This window comes from Fringilla coelebs (genome assembly GCF_963513975.1).
Source record: "Fringilla coelebs genome assembly, chromosome: Z".
Lineage (NCBI taxonomy): Eukaryota > Metazoa > Chordata > Aves > Passeriformes > Fringillidae > Fringilla > Fringilla coelebs.
This window is the reverse complement of record NC_140031.1, coordinates 34,951,281-34,967,026: the sequence shown is the minus strand read 5'-3', so window position 1 is coordinate 34,967,026 and position 15,746 is coordinate 34,951,281. Positions and strand designations below refer to the sequence as shown.

Sequence of the window (15,746 nt, the reverse complement as noted above, 5' to 3'; positions counted from 1 at the left end):
TGCAAAAAGAATCAAATCCGGCAACCAAAAAAGAGGGGTAAGGAATCAGAAGAAATTACTAGATAGTTCTCTGTCAGTCAATATAGAGACTCTTTTAGAGGAAGGTAGCAGCATAAAACTGACAGTGACTTTTTTAACCCTGGCTATAGTGAACTGAAGACTTTCCTGCTGGAGAACAAGCCACTTCCAAGGCCATTCAGACTTGTAAACAATTTCTAAACAGTCACACAGATACACATGATAAACACAAACCACGTACTTTCCATGCAATGGAAAGCAAACTATCACCATTTTTGAGTGATGCCAATGCAATTTTCAGACTTAAGTAAGTAATACTCAAAGCAATATAACTTGCAATATTCCCACTAAAAAAAAAAGAAAGAAATTAATGTTTCAAAGTTGTGTGATTACTATTTCCACCTCTCATAGAAAAAAGATACTTTGCATAAAGCAGGTGACCTCAAAAACATACTCAAACTAATCTGAATTCACCAAACTTACACAGTGAATATGTTATTGCTAAATTTCTTAATCAAAGGAATTCACCAAGAGATGCTAACAATGAGAATCTATGTACAACATTCCATTAGAATGATACATGACTCAAGACTTACTTTTATCAAGACTTTTTTTATATACCTAAAAAATACAGTATTCACTGTCAGAAAGACAGTTATTCTTCCAGGCTTAAACTGCACTCCTTAGTAAGATTTTTGAGCAACAGCCAAAGTGACAACCACTGAGAAGTAAAAATTACAATTAAAAATTAATATTACAATTAAATAACACTTACCAAAATCATAACCATCTGGAATCACGTTGTGGCTGGCAACTCCCTGTTTTAAGTTAACCTACACACACAATGGAGTGAACAGTAAGTTGCACTTCTATTTCCAGATAAAGCTTTTAAAGTACAAAATGCTAGCATTTTTAAACATTTCTCAGATAATCCCTCTGACTCAAAGTAAAATTCAAAATACTCATCTATGTTTTTAACAGAATGATATGTCTATATTTAGCTAATAAAAATCACTGAATAGTGGTAAGATGACCATCAATTGTCTAAATTCTGTTACTGGCAGAAGACTGGTTTTTTTAACTTTCTCAGATGAGCATTATACTTCTATCACATAAAACATTAATATATACTGTTTTTCCTTGAAAAAACTCTTAGTTACAAACAATTCCCCAGGACATTGACATAAAAAGAAGCAGGCCTGAATGTGAAGCATGTTCTCTGCGTCCCAGTTTCAACTACAAGACTAGATACACTATCTTACCAATGATTCATCCCAACCACCATGGTAGAACATCTCTGATTTCACATTCCAATAAGCAAAAAGGTTATCCAGTCGCACAAGCTGAAAATACAACAGAACATACGTATTGGTATCCACAAATTTTAGATTAATTTGAATTTCACAAAGTCTGGATGAATAAAAATATTCATAATATTACTTTTGCTATAGAGTCAACACAGTTACATGTTTTCTTCATCTCACTTTCTGAAACTCTAATGCAGCTTGTTTTATTAGCAATTCTTTCTTTAGCCTACAGTCTACACTGTACCTTGTGGAACAACTTGGCAGTTTCATCATGTAAACATGGATTCCAATTCTTATCTGAGGTCTGAAATGAGAATTAAACAAAAATACTCCAGTATCTATAATTCACCAACATGCTATAACTGAAACAAACTACAAAAAAAGACAGTAACATCATCATAATTAAATGCCATGGAAAATAATGGAATACAATCTTCTGATTTAAGATGATTAATGCATTACTTTAAGTGAAAGCTTGAAAAGGCTACTTCTTCCAAATATATGTAAGTATATGTACACTGATAGGCTGCACACAAGAACCCAAGATACTCTAAGATTCTGCTTTCAGTATTGTAAACTGTTTTCTTTTACAGCAATAATATTTTTGGGCAGGCTCTTCAGACAGAGATAAACAAGGGACTGAATTCATTTATAATTCTGGAAGCAGTCAATTTTAGTTTGAGCCTAAAGAAGACCCTTTAATGTGCTAGGAATAAGCATTCACAAAACCACCATTTCATTCAAGAAAATAACATTTACTTAGGACATATTTTCTTTAAGATTAGCAGCTAGACAGTCAAAACTACTGAATCAGAGCAACTTGGCACAACCAACGTACTGATCCTACTACATAGTCTTCCAGAAAAAAAATTTCATACCATCTTGTGATTACTACGCTAAGCACCTTAAAGTGCAGTTCACAGATCAAAAAAATTAGCTTCAGCTTAAAAAAGATGTCATCTTTTTTTTTTTTCTTTTTCCTTTCCCACCCCTCCCTGTTATCAGGCAGTAACTTCCTTTCTTGGAGATCAAGTCAGTTTGAGTAAAATACTCAGAATGAACAGCCCAAATATAGCAAAGTGTATTGGAAACCACACCATTGTTCATTGCTGATGATTACAGCTGTATTTTCCATTAGACAGTATGTTACCAGAAAGCACAAAACACAAAAGCACAACTTCACCTACAGTAGATACTACATGTTTTTCAGATAAAAGGTGAGAAATAAAATTACCTGCAAACTTAGATTCTGAAGTGAAATCCCAAATGACAAGGGGTTATCACGATTTGTGATCTAATAGAACACAGGAAAAGACAAAAAAATAATTATTTCATACATTGTTCATATATTTGGCTAAGAATTTAAGTATCTTTACATTTTGGTCCAAGCTTTTTTTCAGTTTGTTTGGGGTTTTTTATACTAATAAAATCCCACAACTTTACTAGTATTCTCTCAACATGAAAAGCAACTAGAAGAAATCAGACAGGTTCCCAATTTCATGTTACAGCGCATAACCCCTTATGGTAAGATATACAAAAGTACTTACATCATCTTCATAGCGAATATGGATGTTCGAAATTTTCAGCTGAAGATTTTTGATGACCTGAGTAACTAGCTTTTCTACAAAGGTGTCTTGTTTCTCTTCCTTTACTTTATCTATGTTAAAGGAAAACAATTTAATATTTTGTTTACATTCCGATATTTTTAAAAATTAGACAAAACAACAACACAATACCTTTAGCATAAGTGTTTTCTATTACATTATACTCCAGTTGCATAGAAACATGCTTGCTCTGTATAATCTGCAACATTTACATTCTCAGATTAGGTTTCCTAGCTTTACTACCTGCAGAGTGAGGAATCAGGTAGTTCAAAAGTATGGCCAGCATCCACCAATATTCTAGGGGCATAAATCATACTTCTTGGAAGTACCGGAAGTAGAATTTAAAGATAAGAATTTGCATGTAATTAAGAAACAGATTGAAATAAACCTTTAAAAAGCTGTATTGGTAAAAATGCTTTGACACTGGAAGCAAACTTTTTCTTATGAAAGAGGAAAGAAAATGTCAGGTGACATATGATAAAAAAAGCAAAATGTATTACAAAAGTCTAATTTATATCAGATCACATCAACACACAAAACTTTTTATTTTTAGAATGCTGGTTCTGCAATACTGATGGCAATTATACCTAAAAAACCATAACTAATAGGTTTTTAAGTAACAAGGAAAAAACAAGAATCTAGAAGACATTGACAAAGTCTGCATCTTTCTGGATTAAAGTAAAGAAAGAAGCAGCATCACTTTCATTAGCTTTTCCGACTAGCTTTTCATTAGTCTTACCTTGGTCAGCTATCTTCTGCTTTGCTTCTTCTATTCTCTGCAATTCCCTTTGTCTTGCTTCCAAGAGCTGCTTGGCTTCTTTTTCAGCATCATATTTTATGGCTAAACACAAAATGTAAAAATGTATAATACCAAAAAGCCTAATATATTTTTTTAAAGAAACTGTTTCAGAAGCTGTAATTTTTACATTTTTGTAACAGTTACATATAACAGTTACATAGCAAAACAATTAGATGATGAAACCTAAGTTACTGAAAGACTACCACTCCACTATTTAACTGTGATTGCAAAAAGTATCTACTGAGAAAAAGGCTCATGAAAATAGTAACAACCCACTCCAGATAATTCTGAAACCCCACCAATCCACAGTCACTTCTTCCTATATATTAACTTACTGGCTGTGGGCACAATAAGCAAATAAACTCCATCAAGGACTGCCTCAACAGGTTGAGTATAAAGGTTTTGCCAAGGAATCTGTAGGTTAAGTTGACCTACAAACACAGAAGAAAATGGTTGAAGTATACAATTAAATAGTTGACTGCAAAAGAAATGCAAAGATAATTGACATTAAACACGAAATCTCTTTAACAATTATTATATTGGACAGAAATTACCCCAGTGCATCTGAGCCAAAAGATGCCTCAGCTGAGTTGTATTTTCTTACACAATACACAAACAACATGAGATGTTTTTCTGTGAGAACAACTATCAAGTCTACAGTCTTTCCTTGAATTGCATTCCTCCTTCTTTACAGCAATGTCTCCCTCCTTGAAAATCCACTGCAGCATCCTCAGAAACAAGAAAAGCACATGGGCAGCTCACACATCATCAGTCAGCTAATACTAGTCTTTGTGAACACAGGGATCATGAGGTTACAGTGCCTCCCAAATTTTAATAAAATAATAAATCCCATTTTTCTAGGGTAAATTTAAAGGAAGCATAATGGCTTTAGACTTAGTTTACTTTAAGAAACCACTTTTACAAGACAACTTGCAAGAAGAAAACTTTTTATTTTAGCAAAAACAAGGAAGGAAGGAGATGAAAAGGCAAGTGAAAGATAAAAACCTGTTGTGGAGTCTTGTTAAGACAAGCAATGAGATCCAGTCCTGCCCAATTGCTCATCTTTGCTGTGTTGGGCTATTTTCTCATTAATATTGAGATTATTAAACAAGACTCCAGTATACTTTATTGACAGGAGCTTCCTCAAAGTTTCTTTTCAGAAGAGACAACTTCAGAGTGAACAAAGTATAGAAATCAACAAACATATGGAAATTACTTGCTTAGGATGCCTAAAAGTCACTTGCAAGGAAAGGCAGTACTTTTAGAAATTCCTGCATGTGTACAAGATAAAATGCAACTTACTAATATGTCCTGCTTTAACTTTAAATGGCACATCCAACTGACTCTGAAAGAAAGAGGTTTAGAAAATTTAAGCTCAACTCAGCAACTTCTGAAATGTCCCAATCCAGGAAAAGGTTATCATGATAACCTTAACAAACTTACCTGTCAATCACAGAAAAAAAAAATAATCTGTATAATGGATAAGCAAGCATTTGGTTACCAATTTAGACTGTTATTCTATGTTAGGCTAAATACATTCCCAAAAACAAAGTTCTAGATTCATGAGCTATAGCAAAAAAAGGTCTTTCAGTATTGCTCTTGACCTAAGCACATTCTTTTACCAATTGCTGAGAGCTCTCTTAGGGGGGAAAAATGTATACACTTTGCCCTTTAAATTTAATCTCAAATTAATCAAATAATCTATATAGGTGCAGAGAAAGAAAGTCAGTAAGCTTCCACTTAAAAGAAAGCATGTCCTAAAATAAGAACCAAAAAATGCACATTAAACCCATTAAGCCCATTAAAGACATAAAACATAGCTCAGGGATCATTTTTGCAAGTATTATTGTTATTTTCACTAGCTTACCAGTGCATTTTCTTTTATTTCCAGATTTTTCAGTGCTACAGCTCCTAAAAGAAAAGAAGCCAACAAGAAAAACTGGAATAAGCAAAGTGGTACACACTGCAAGTTCCAAAGTCTTTATCAGACTTGGTTACAGAAGCCTAGAAGACAAGGGGCCTAATATATGTCTCAAACACAAATGAAGGATAGCAGCGGAGTCAACCAAGATTAGCTGGTAATAACATGCCATGAGAAAGAATGGGATGTGGCAGGAAAAGGTGGCCATACAGACATAAGCCAGAACTCTTCTTGGACAAAGGAATATGTTCTGGCTCCTGAAATAGAGCATAAGGAAAGGAATGAGGTCAAGAAGTAGGCATGGACTGTCAACCTAAGGTCAATCCACTATGGAGGGATCAAGACCTCCAGAGACCCCCAAAGACATCTGACCCATTCCCAGAAAGGTCTAGAAGAACAAACTGCAGATGATAACTCATTTGCACAGTATTTATATATATATATATATATATATATACACACATATATATATATAACAAGCAAATTATCTCCATAGCACAGAAACTATATAAAGGTACCCAGAATCAAACCTGGACACACAAGTGCCCCAGAACCCTGGACACTCCATCAGCTGCACTGATGCTGGAGTCAGGACTGCCAGTGTTCCTTCCTTTCTTTCTCTGTACTGCATTTTAATCTCTGTGTGTCTCTCTCTCTTCTGTTTCACCCATCCCTTATCCAAGACTTACCACCATGTGCTTATACTACAAGGGACTAATTTACACCAACTTCCAAACTGTGTGTATAATTTATTAACAAAACTTCTTAAGTTTTTACAGACACACTGATTTCTGTTGTTCCTTCTTGACCACGGGTACCTACAAATTTTGGGTGCTCCCTTCCATTTCACAGTGGGCACCCCAGTGATCCATGACCTGGATCCCAAAACTTCTACTGTGGAGAGATCCACAGCCTACATATCAAATATCCATGAAAGATAATGAAGACCATGAAAGATGATTAATCATTCCACAAAATAATATCTGAAATTGTCTCATGGAGCTCACATGTCCATGAAAATAACCGAAGATTACTCAAAGTAAAGATGCAGGAAAGCCCTGTCTCAATTTTGTAAGAATCCATTTTGAAATCAAGAGTCAGTTTCTTTTCCCTCAACATCTGTTTTCTATCCTAGTAGAAATATAGCAACAGTAAATGTGAGTGGAATTTTAGCCCTCAAAAGATCTCATTCTTGCCAGTTTTATTTATAGGCCTACAAAAATTCACAGGAAGTATTTCAGTAATCTAATTTCTAAGGAGAGAAATTCAGTATATATATATATATATATATGAACAAAGAAAATATAAATTGCAAGATCAGTTTTACAATATACTTCACATCAAACACTTGCCATAACAAAAGGAATATTGGAACCAGAAAACTCACAACTTAAACATGCAATGTCCAATGCAATGCCTTCTGCAAAATCTACAAGAAAAATGGAGCTCCTGTGAAGGTTACTTTCAAACTAGTTGTACAGCATTAACATATGCACATGGAATAGACATCTGATATAGCTCAGCAGGGGCATAAATGAGATTCCAGAAACCAGAAGCAGATTACAGGCCTGGAAAGGAATACAACTTGAGGTTGCAAACAAAGATTGAATTGACCCAAAATGCTTTTCTTTCAGGTGCATGATAGAAATAGCAAAATGTATGGGGAAATGGGAGCTCCTGTTGTAAGAATATTCTTGCAGTTATATAGTGCTAATGGCAATTAACAACTGTTCAAAGTACTACCAATTTTGGGAAACTGGACCCAAATCTGAAAAGTGTACACACTACAAGAATTGGCTTAAGTTGTTGAACTGATATGGAAGAATTGATCAAGTAAACTAATCCATCCATCTCATAGAACTCACAAAATACTATGAAGTTTTTAATGTTTTAATTTATTCATTGCAATTTATAAACACTTTCCAGTAGAAGTGTATACATCTGACATGTGCTAACACCAGCCTCCCCAAAGAAATACTGCTTGCAGAAGGATGGCTTTTGACAGCTGATTCCACTGCTATTAAGACTTAAAATACACACACATTGCAAGGAACAACAGAAAAGGGGAAAAGAAAAGGGAAAAAAACAAAAAAAAAAACCCCAAACAAACAAACAAACAAACAAACAAACAAAACCCCAACCACACACAAAGAAAGCATTTCTGTAACTAATCTAGGAACTAGAACTATATAGTTTTTGTAGGAAATAACAAGGTGATAGTTTTATACATCATTGGCTCAATCCATTCTAAATTTATTCCCTGATAAAGCTTACTCTGCAGAGACCATTTTAATATTAAAAAAAAAACCAGTTTGCTTCTTCAAGAAGATACCACTAATTGCAATTGTATTCATGGCAAGTAATTCTAATTGTATCCAGAGCAAAGGTTCAGGTTCATAACCAAGATACCAGGCATGAGGTGCAACTTCTGCAGGTCAGCTGAGTCATGTTAAAAACATTCAGAAGGAAACTGTAAGGCTAAATGAAACACATGAAGCAGTTTAACTGGGTTGAGTTTCTTGACTTTCACTGATGGCTATGTAAACATTCCCTCTCATTTATCAAGAGTCTGACATATGCCACAGTTCTGCAGAGGCACAGCAACTCAAGCTACAATAATGTGGATACCCAGATGTTTCCAAAAACAAAATACTGCAAAGTGAATCAGGATTATTTTAAACATTTACAAACAATGTTTTGTTATGGCAGAACTATTTCTCATTTTATTTGAGCACATTATAATGGTAGATAATAAATAGAGAATCAATAATGTTTCAAACAGGAAGCTTTTGAAATTTCTAGATTAAATGCTGGGATTTGGAAGTGAGGTACATAATGCTTCACTGGTTTTGCTTATGATTTTACAATTTTAAAAATCACTTATGATTTTACAATCAAAAAGTTTGATGTTTTAGTTAAGAATCACTAGAAGAAATACTCATTAGTAGAACACCAGGAATCTGAATTTTACTGTAAAATTACTGAAACATGTTCACTAAAATATAACACTTTACTTACAAGGACCTTATTATGGTCTGATCACAGTGAATGGACCATCAAAGTATAGAAAAGTCTACTAAAAAGATACTAGGTTTTGTGTATTGATGTAATCTTTCTTTTTCCTATACTTGAGAGAGAGCACAAGACACTGACTAAACATTCCTGCAGTAAATAGGAAATATTTCCAAAGACACCACACTTGCAAAGCTTGCAACCAACTCTGATACTCAGGACTTGAAATGTAGTTATTGACCATGCCAGTATTCTCCTTCCAAAATTTAGTCTCTACCACATGTAGCCATTTCCCTTGCAATGAAATGTAGATCTAAGTGCAACTACATTAAATCCTGACCGTTCTGTTGGGGATTGGAGGCAAAAAACCAAAAGGCCCCACAAACAGAAGCAGGAAAAGCAGAGAATAAATCCTAGTTACAGGATGTGAAACAGTTAGTGAATTAGACTTGGATTACTGACAGTAGATTTTAATTGCAAAAATCAGAAAACACATCAAGATTTGATTATCAGTTCTGCTGATGGTTGGTTGGGTTTTTTTGGCAGGGCTGGTGTCTCCCTGTTGTGAGCAACGAAATGTTTTGATGTCAGAAATGCATCCAATGCATGATTATAAATTACCCAACTAAGCAACTGTGCGTACAAGTAGTTGGAGTTGTATAAATACCTAGAGTTAAACATGCAGGCTACCAGCCAAAACAATAATAAAAGTCAGAACAGTTAGAAATATCTACAGAAATGTCTAGAATTTATTTAGACTACTTTATAAAGCAAACTTTTAGATTTACTGATCTCTGGACAATGTGAATAATTCAACAAAATAAAACAGCTGTCAAAACTCTACAAAAATAGCTTTATCATTTTAATTTTAGATACTCAAAGTAACTTCATTAATTTAAATGCATGAACCAACATCTACTACCAAGGATTCAGCTTGCAAAAAGAGATCTAGTAAACTATTTCACCAAAGAGGCCTAACAGAAATTTTGTTATGGTTGTAAAAAAAAGATAAAGGGGGGAAGAAAATTAATCTACATAAAAATTCTGTAGATTTTACCTAATTGATCATTCTCTGCTGTCTTGTAAATAAAAGGCACGGGAAGAAAAGCAGATGAGAGAGATGAAAGATCAGAAAATGCAAACACCTTAGCTAGTGCCTGAGCAGTATCCAACACTCCTGTTCAAATATTTTAACAAAATTTCTGCTTTTTTCCAACAACTCTGTCAGCTTGTGAACACCTCTGGTCACTTAACACAAACAGCTGCTTTTGCTAGTCATTTCCCACTTGTTTGTGCTGTTAATTATTTCTGTTTAAGCATCCCCTCTAGAGACAAGCTGCAAGCCTTTGAGGATCAGATTCTGCCAAATACCTCATCTATTGACATCTATCGGAAAATGGATCATGAAAGACAGTAAAAACTACTAGACATTATGTATCCCTCAAGTGAATTAAAATTACTATTATGTAAGGGGAGGGGAGGAGGTTGCACCTGCTATACCTGGACAAGGCAAAATAAACAAAAGTAGTTATCTTTTACTATAATAATAATTGTATCCAAAAAAAAAAAAAGTGTTTGTGTGCTCATAAACATGCCAATTATCTGCCTATACCATCTTACTAACATAGCTGCCCCAAGAGACACCAGCTACTCAAATAATAAGTTGTGTTAAGTAAGACATACTTGAGACATTACCTAATAAGCAGGTGTGCCAAGTCAACCAAGATTTAAGTTTTTTAAAGGGCAGTACAGATGGTCTGACCAAAACACTGAATAATAGCATCATGAACTGTAATAAAACAATTGTTTGGTCTCTCAATACTGGATATGTCACTGGTATTTCACTTCTTGTCAAAGATAACTGCATACATCTCACATTGCTGCAAGTATTTTAACTTGACCAGGTCTAGAGCATTCAAAAATATCTAACTCACCTAAATACTTACCTAACCTGTTTATCTAAGCCAAGTACTTGCACACTTGTTAACACAGTTCATTGGAACTATCTTTCTCACTGAACACCAAGAAAGAAGAGGTTAAAGAACACTGTCCTTCCCAGTATCAGCCATCCAATAGCTTTCTCTGATGGCTGCCTAACACAGCAGTCTTTTACCTTGTTTCAGATTAATGGACTTTCCTTAGGCATATGGTTTTCTCCCTTTACACTTTTTTCTGAGCATTGGCTTTTCCAGTATTGGCTTTAATCATTCAAATTACCTTTTATACCTGTGTAGGTTGAGGTACCTTAAACTTTCTGCACTGCCTTTTATATTTCAGGTCATTCAGTTCTTGCAACATTCTCAGCCATGAATGTTTTCAGATATCACATCTTTTTTCAATATTGAGATAGTCTACATTTTTACCCTTCAATCTGAGGGGTTTTTAACAAGAAAAAAAAATCATTATTCTAATTATTAATGTGTTCATGTATTTTCTGGAACAGCATCATCAAACAACTTTACTACACAGATTGAACATGGAATAGCTTTAATAGTGCATGATGAATTCTCTCACTTATCAAAACCAAGGTTAATATTAAGCATTATCCTTAAAAAGTCATTAATAAAGCTCTGAATTTGCAGAAGCTGAAACTATGTAAAATTGGGTTTTATATACAGATTCAGTCTATGAATAGGTTACTAGCCTTAATTCAAACACGCTAGCTATAAAAAACCACAAGGCCACAATTTGCTCCCTACAGCCCTTTAATATAAAACTCCTCCGGCAGTTTTTAATCATTCAGAGGCAAAAAAATACATGCCTTTTAAAATTAAAGACAATATATATATATATACATATATATATATATATATATAATTTGTGCAATGCTCTAGCATCCAAAAAGCAGTGGTGATTTGTTATAGGGAAAAAAAAACCCAAACAACTTTCCTTTTTTTTTTCTTTATTTTAATTTGATGGATTTAGGGCAATTTAATTTTAATAATACATGAATTATGTAAAATTAAGCAATCTTATCAAGACACACAAAGACAAACACTGTAAGAAAACACATAGCTGTAATGGAAATGCTTTCAGAGCACACAGACAAGCATGAAAAGCTATCAAGTTTACACAAAATATGAAGGCAAAAATAGTAATTTTTAAAAAAATATCTTAAATATAGCATTTTAGTAATTAGCAAGCTAAAAAAATTATCCATAGACTTTAGGTATACTGTGAGTGTAGGGCTCTGCTAATCAACGTTGCACTCCATATAAACGTACTCTACTTTTTCTCCTGCTGTTACTACTAATGGTTGCTGCCTTTTACATAGCAGAATGCAATTTCTAGGTCCTTTTGAGATATTTGAAATAAAAGAAATATTGCAGACGTACAGACCATTAAACACAATTTAAGTGAAAAAAAAGCATCATGTGGTAGACCAGAAAAAAAACAAAACTCCACAGGTGATGTCTCACTAACACAACACAGCAGTTCTGAGCCTCTTATAGCAAGACATTGGTAGCTCCATATATCAGTATACGCTACAAACAAGTCAACAGGCTATGCAGAGAAAAAATAATTTTATTCTAATACATAAGCACTAGAGAAGTGAGAAATTTAGTTTAAATAAAAATATTCTAAAACCTCTAAAATATGAGAACCTCTTGAAGATTAAATAATTAAAAAGAAAATTAAGTTCCACAGACATGGAAAAATATGACAGCTGAATATCAAGACTTCAAAGTAAAATTGAGGGGGCTTTTTTAGTTCTTGTTTGGGTTAGATTGTTTGGGTTGGGGTTTTTTTTAGTTTTTTTTTAATTGAGACCATGTGCACCTAATCTGTTAATAGTTGCTTCACAGAGGCATAAGCTGCCATGACTGACCAACAGCAACCTAGAGAGCTGGGAAAAATAAGCTTTTACCTTTTTTGCAATGTACAAACATTGTCCAAAATATTTACAACGTTCCATATTTTTCATTAAATATTCTGTCTTCATTGAACAGAAAGAAGAAACTATGGTAACTTCAGTACACAAATCAAGCAGTTAGCTTGACACCGTTCTGAAAGGTGCAATTAGTCAAACCTTTCAAATAAGGCTCACCTAATCAGTAAGAGATATGCGATATTAAACCTCACTGCTACAGATGAAGGACTAATACACTGTCTCCAGCAGTTACATGTGCTGTTGCTGTGTTAAGACTCCTTAAGAGACTTTACAAAGATGTTATGAATGCCTTGACTAACTGAAGGAAAGTAACTGCAGAGATGAAACTAAAAAAGGACGCCATTTCAGAAAACAAGCATGAAAACAAACATGTCCATGATGCAAAAAGCTCGAGGAGAAGCTTATAAATGTTAATGTATATGAGTACGTAGGAATGGAATTGCAGTAGGCAAATACCTCGAGGATGTTTCACACCCACTGTATGAATGCACCTATAAAAAAACCCTGAACCTCTGTGTTTGCTTTTGCTGATGCTGCAGACACCTGGGATGCACATTCAAAACTCAGTCAGCACTGATCACAGGCATCCGTTCAAGGTCTGTGTCTGACAGACCTTTGGTGCTGTTTCCTTGTAGGTATCTTACTAAGGGGAACTCAGGAGTGCACATTCAAACAGAACACTTCGCTGCCTTCAGAACTGACATGTTAATTTAATTCTACAGACCAGTGCTTACCTCGCCTAGTACAGCTTTTGCAGTACCGCCTTTGCAAACACCTAAAGCAATATCTACTCCTGGTTCTTTAAGGCTAAAAATAACAAGTATTCCAGACCTACAGATGGCAGCGCCAAGAACGCAGGGGATGTCACTGCCGTTCGCGGAGAGGCCACTCACACCCAGAAGCATTAACACGCCGTCAAAACCCTTGGCGTTTATGCACGGGTTATTTCCGGGCGTGGAAAACGCCCATCATCCAGTTCAGTTTCGCATTCCCAGAACCAGGTCAGGCTCCCGCCTCCAAGCTGCCCGCCCGCCAATTCCCATACTTTATGCGAGCACCAGAGACACCGCGGCCAGCCAAGGTCCGTCCCCATGTAGGAGACAGCACGGGCAGCATCATACGAAAACACAAAACAGAAGTGACCGTTCATGCGCCTCCGGCACTTCGCTCGGTTTCTCTTGCCCCCGTTCTGCAGCTCCTCCCGTTCCGCCCGCGCCGCCCCCCGCTGCCGCAGCCGGCTGCTCCGCGGACACCACCTCGCCAGCCCGCCCGCCTGACCGCCCCCGCGGCTATTTTTAAGCGGGCGGGCGGGCGGAGAGGCGGCAGAGTTGTCGAGTGAGCCGGTGGCCTGGCCCGGCCCGGCAGCGCCCAGGGGACGCCGCCCCGGCCTCCTCCCTTGAGCGGGCGGCAGGGCGAGCCCGGCCGGGCAGGAAGGCACGCGGCGGCATGAGGGCAGGCAGGCGGCTCCCCCGCGGCGCGCCAGGCCCGTACCTCCCCAGATGCCCAGCTTCAGCTGGGAGCTGTCCAGGTTCACCACGTAGTCGCCAAGGAAACGGTTCAGGACGTCCACGACCAGGGACTCAAACACCATCCTGCCCCCGAGCCGCCGCCGCCCGGCAGCAGCGCCGCCGCCCCGGCTCCGGCTCCGGCCGCTCCCCGCCGGTGCGCCCCGCCCCGCGGCTCGAGGGGGCGGTGCAGCGGCGCCCCCCCGCCCCTCGCGGCTGCGGGCGCGGCGAGGAAGGGGCGCGGCTTGGCCGAGGCTACGGCAGCCGGTGCGGGCTGCGCAGCTCCGCCTGCCTCGGGCCTTTCCCTGCCAGAGTCGCTCCATACGCACGCTGGCTGCCCGCTCTTGTAAAGGTACGAGTTCACAGAACGGGTCAGGTTGGAAGGGACCGCAGGGGATCTTCTGGTCCAATCTCCCTGCTCTGTGAAGCAGGGTCATCACAGAGCAAATGGCACAGGATTGCGACAATGTTGTTCTTGGATATTGCTAGTTAGGGAGACTCAACAACCTCTCTGGAGAGCTTGTCCCAATGCGCAGTCACTGCACAGTAAATAAGCTATTCCTCATCTCTAGGTGGAGCTTCCAATACGTCCGTTTCTGCCTGTTGACTCTTGTGCTATTGCTCGGCACCACTGAGCAGAGTCTGGATCCGCCTTCTTGACACCCTTCCTTCCGATACTCACAGACATCGATAAGGTCTCCTCTCGGCTCTTCTCGAGGCTGAGCAGGCCCGACTCCCTCAGCCTAGGAGAGGTACTCCAATCCCATAATCATCCTTTTGCTCTCCACTGAACCCATTAGTTTGTCCAAGGAATTTAAATGTGGCATAGCAAAACAGTTTTTTGAGTATTTTTCTCTTCCCCAGGCTAGGCAAATATAAAAATTACCACATGTCTCGAGTTGTTCAAAAATGGCTGAGCTACTACTGGCATAATGACTAAAACAAACTGATAGAATTTATATCTCCAAAGAGCTTGACTCCCAGGATGTTTTCTGGCTTGAGTGTCAGCTGAATTGCATGGATATAACTGGCCCGTGTTTGCCCTGAGTGGCTGTGCTGAGGACCCTGCAGTCACAAGGTTTTTTAAGGAAACTTCCCTGTCTGACCATTCGCAAGGGTCCCTGACTGTCGCACTCCCAATGCCAGGGACTTGCACTGCTGGGCCCGAAGGCCCTTCACAGCAGGTGGCTTTGCTGAAGCGAGCTGCTAGACTTCCTGCACGCCTCACCTTCTGTTAGTGTTGCTGAATCTTTTATACAATGTAAAAAATTAAATCGTTGAGGGCGAAGGAATGAGAAAGCTGCCAGATACTCTACGCCTTTTCGTTCTTTTTTATGAAAATAAAAGAATACTGGCTAGTTCTTCTGACCTGTCCTTTCACTATGGGATTTATCAGCCTGCTTACCACAACATGCCACGCCAGCAATGCCTTGCATCCACACAATATGCAGAATAAAATAATTTGGAAAGAAGTGTCTTGATATAAAGAAATACGTTTTTATCAGGGATTATATTGTTCTTTGTTAACACAAGGAAGGGGGGAAGAGTGATACTGAAGAATGATAGCAGAAGATGTAAAATGCACAGTCTTATTGAGGCTTAGGTTCCTCTGAAGTAACTTTGTATTGTTTGGAAAAATTACAATCTCAGCATTTCCTGTTCTTGGGTTTAGCATCTTTTTCTATTAA

General features: G+C 37.6%; 1 protein-coding gene across 1 annotated transcript in view; it reads right to left on the bottom strand.

Annotated features, from left to right (window-relative positions):
* VPS13A (vacuolar protein sorting 13 homolog A) overlaps nucleotides 1-14,200 on the bottom strand; it is a 101,159-nt gene extending 86,959 nt beyond the window's left edge. Inside the window, exons 1-10 of the mRNA XM_084225488.1 lie at nucleotides 14,045-14,200; nucleotides 5,596-5,639; nucleotides 5,031-5,073; nucleotides 4,064-4,159; nucleotides 3,669-3,770; nucleotides 2,873-2,982; nucleotides 2,560-2,619; nucleotides 1,570-1,629; nucleotides 1,281-1,361; nucleotides 794-851 (exon numbers count right to left, since the gene is read on the bottom strand). Of these exons, the coding sequence (XP_084081614.1) occupies nucleotides 794-851; nucleotides 1,281-1,361; nucleotides 1,570-1,629; nucleotides 2,560-2,619; nucleotides 2,873-2,982; nucleotides 3,669-3,770; nucleotides 4,064-4,159; nucleotides 5,031-5,073; nucleotides 5,596-5,639; nucleotides 14,045-14,144 (754 nt within the window). The 5' untranslated portion in view covers nucleotides 14,145-14,200. The remainder of the gene's footprint in view (nucleotides 1-793; nucleotides 852-1,280; nucleotides 1,362-1,569; nucleotides 1,630-2,559; nucleotides 2,620-2,872; nucleotides 2,983-3,668; nucleotides 3,771-4,063; nucleotides 4,160-5,030; nucleotides 5,074-5,595; nucleotides 5,640-14,044) is intronic.
* Nucleotides 14,201-15,746: the final 1,546 nt, after the last annotated feature.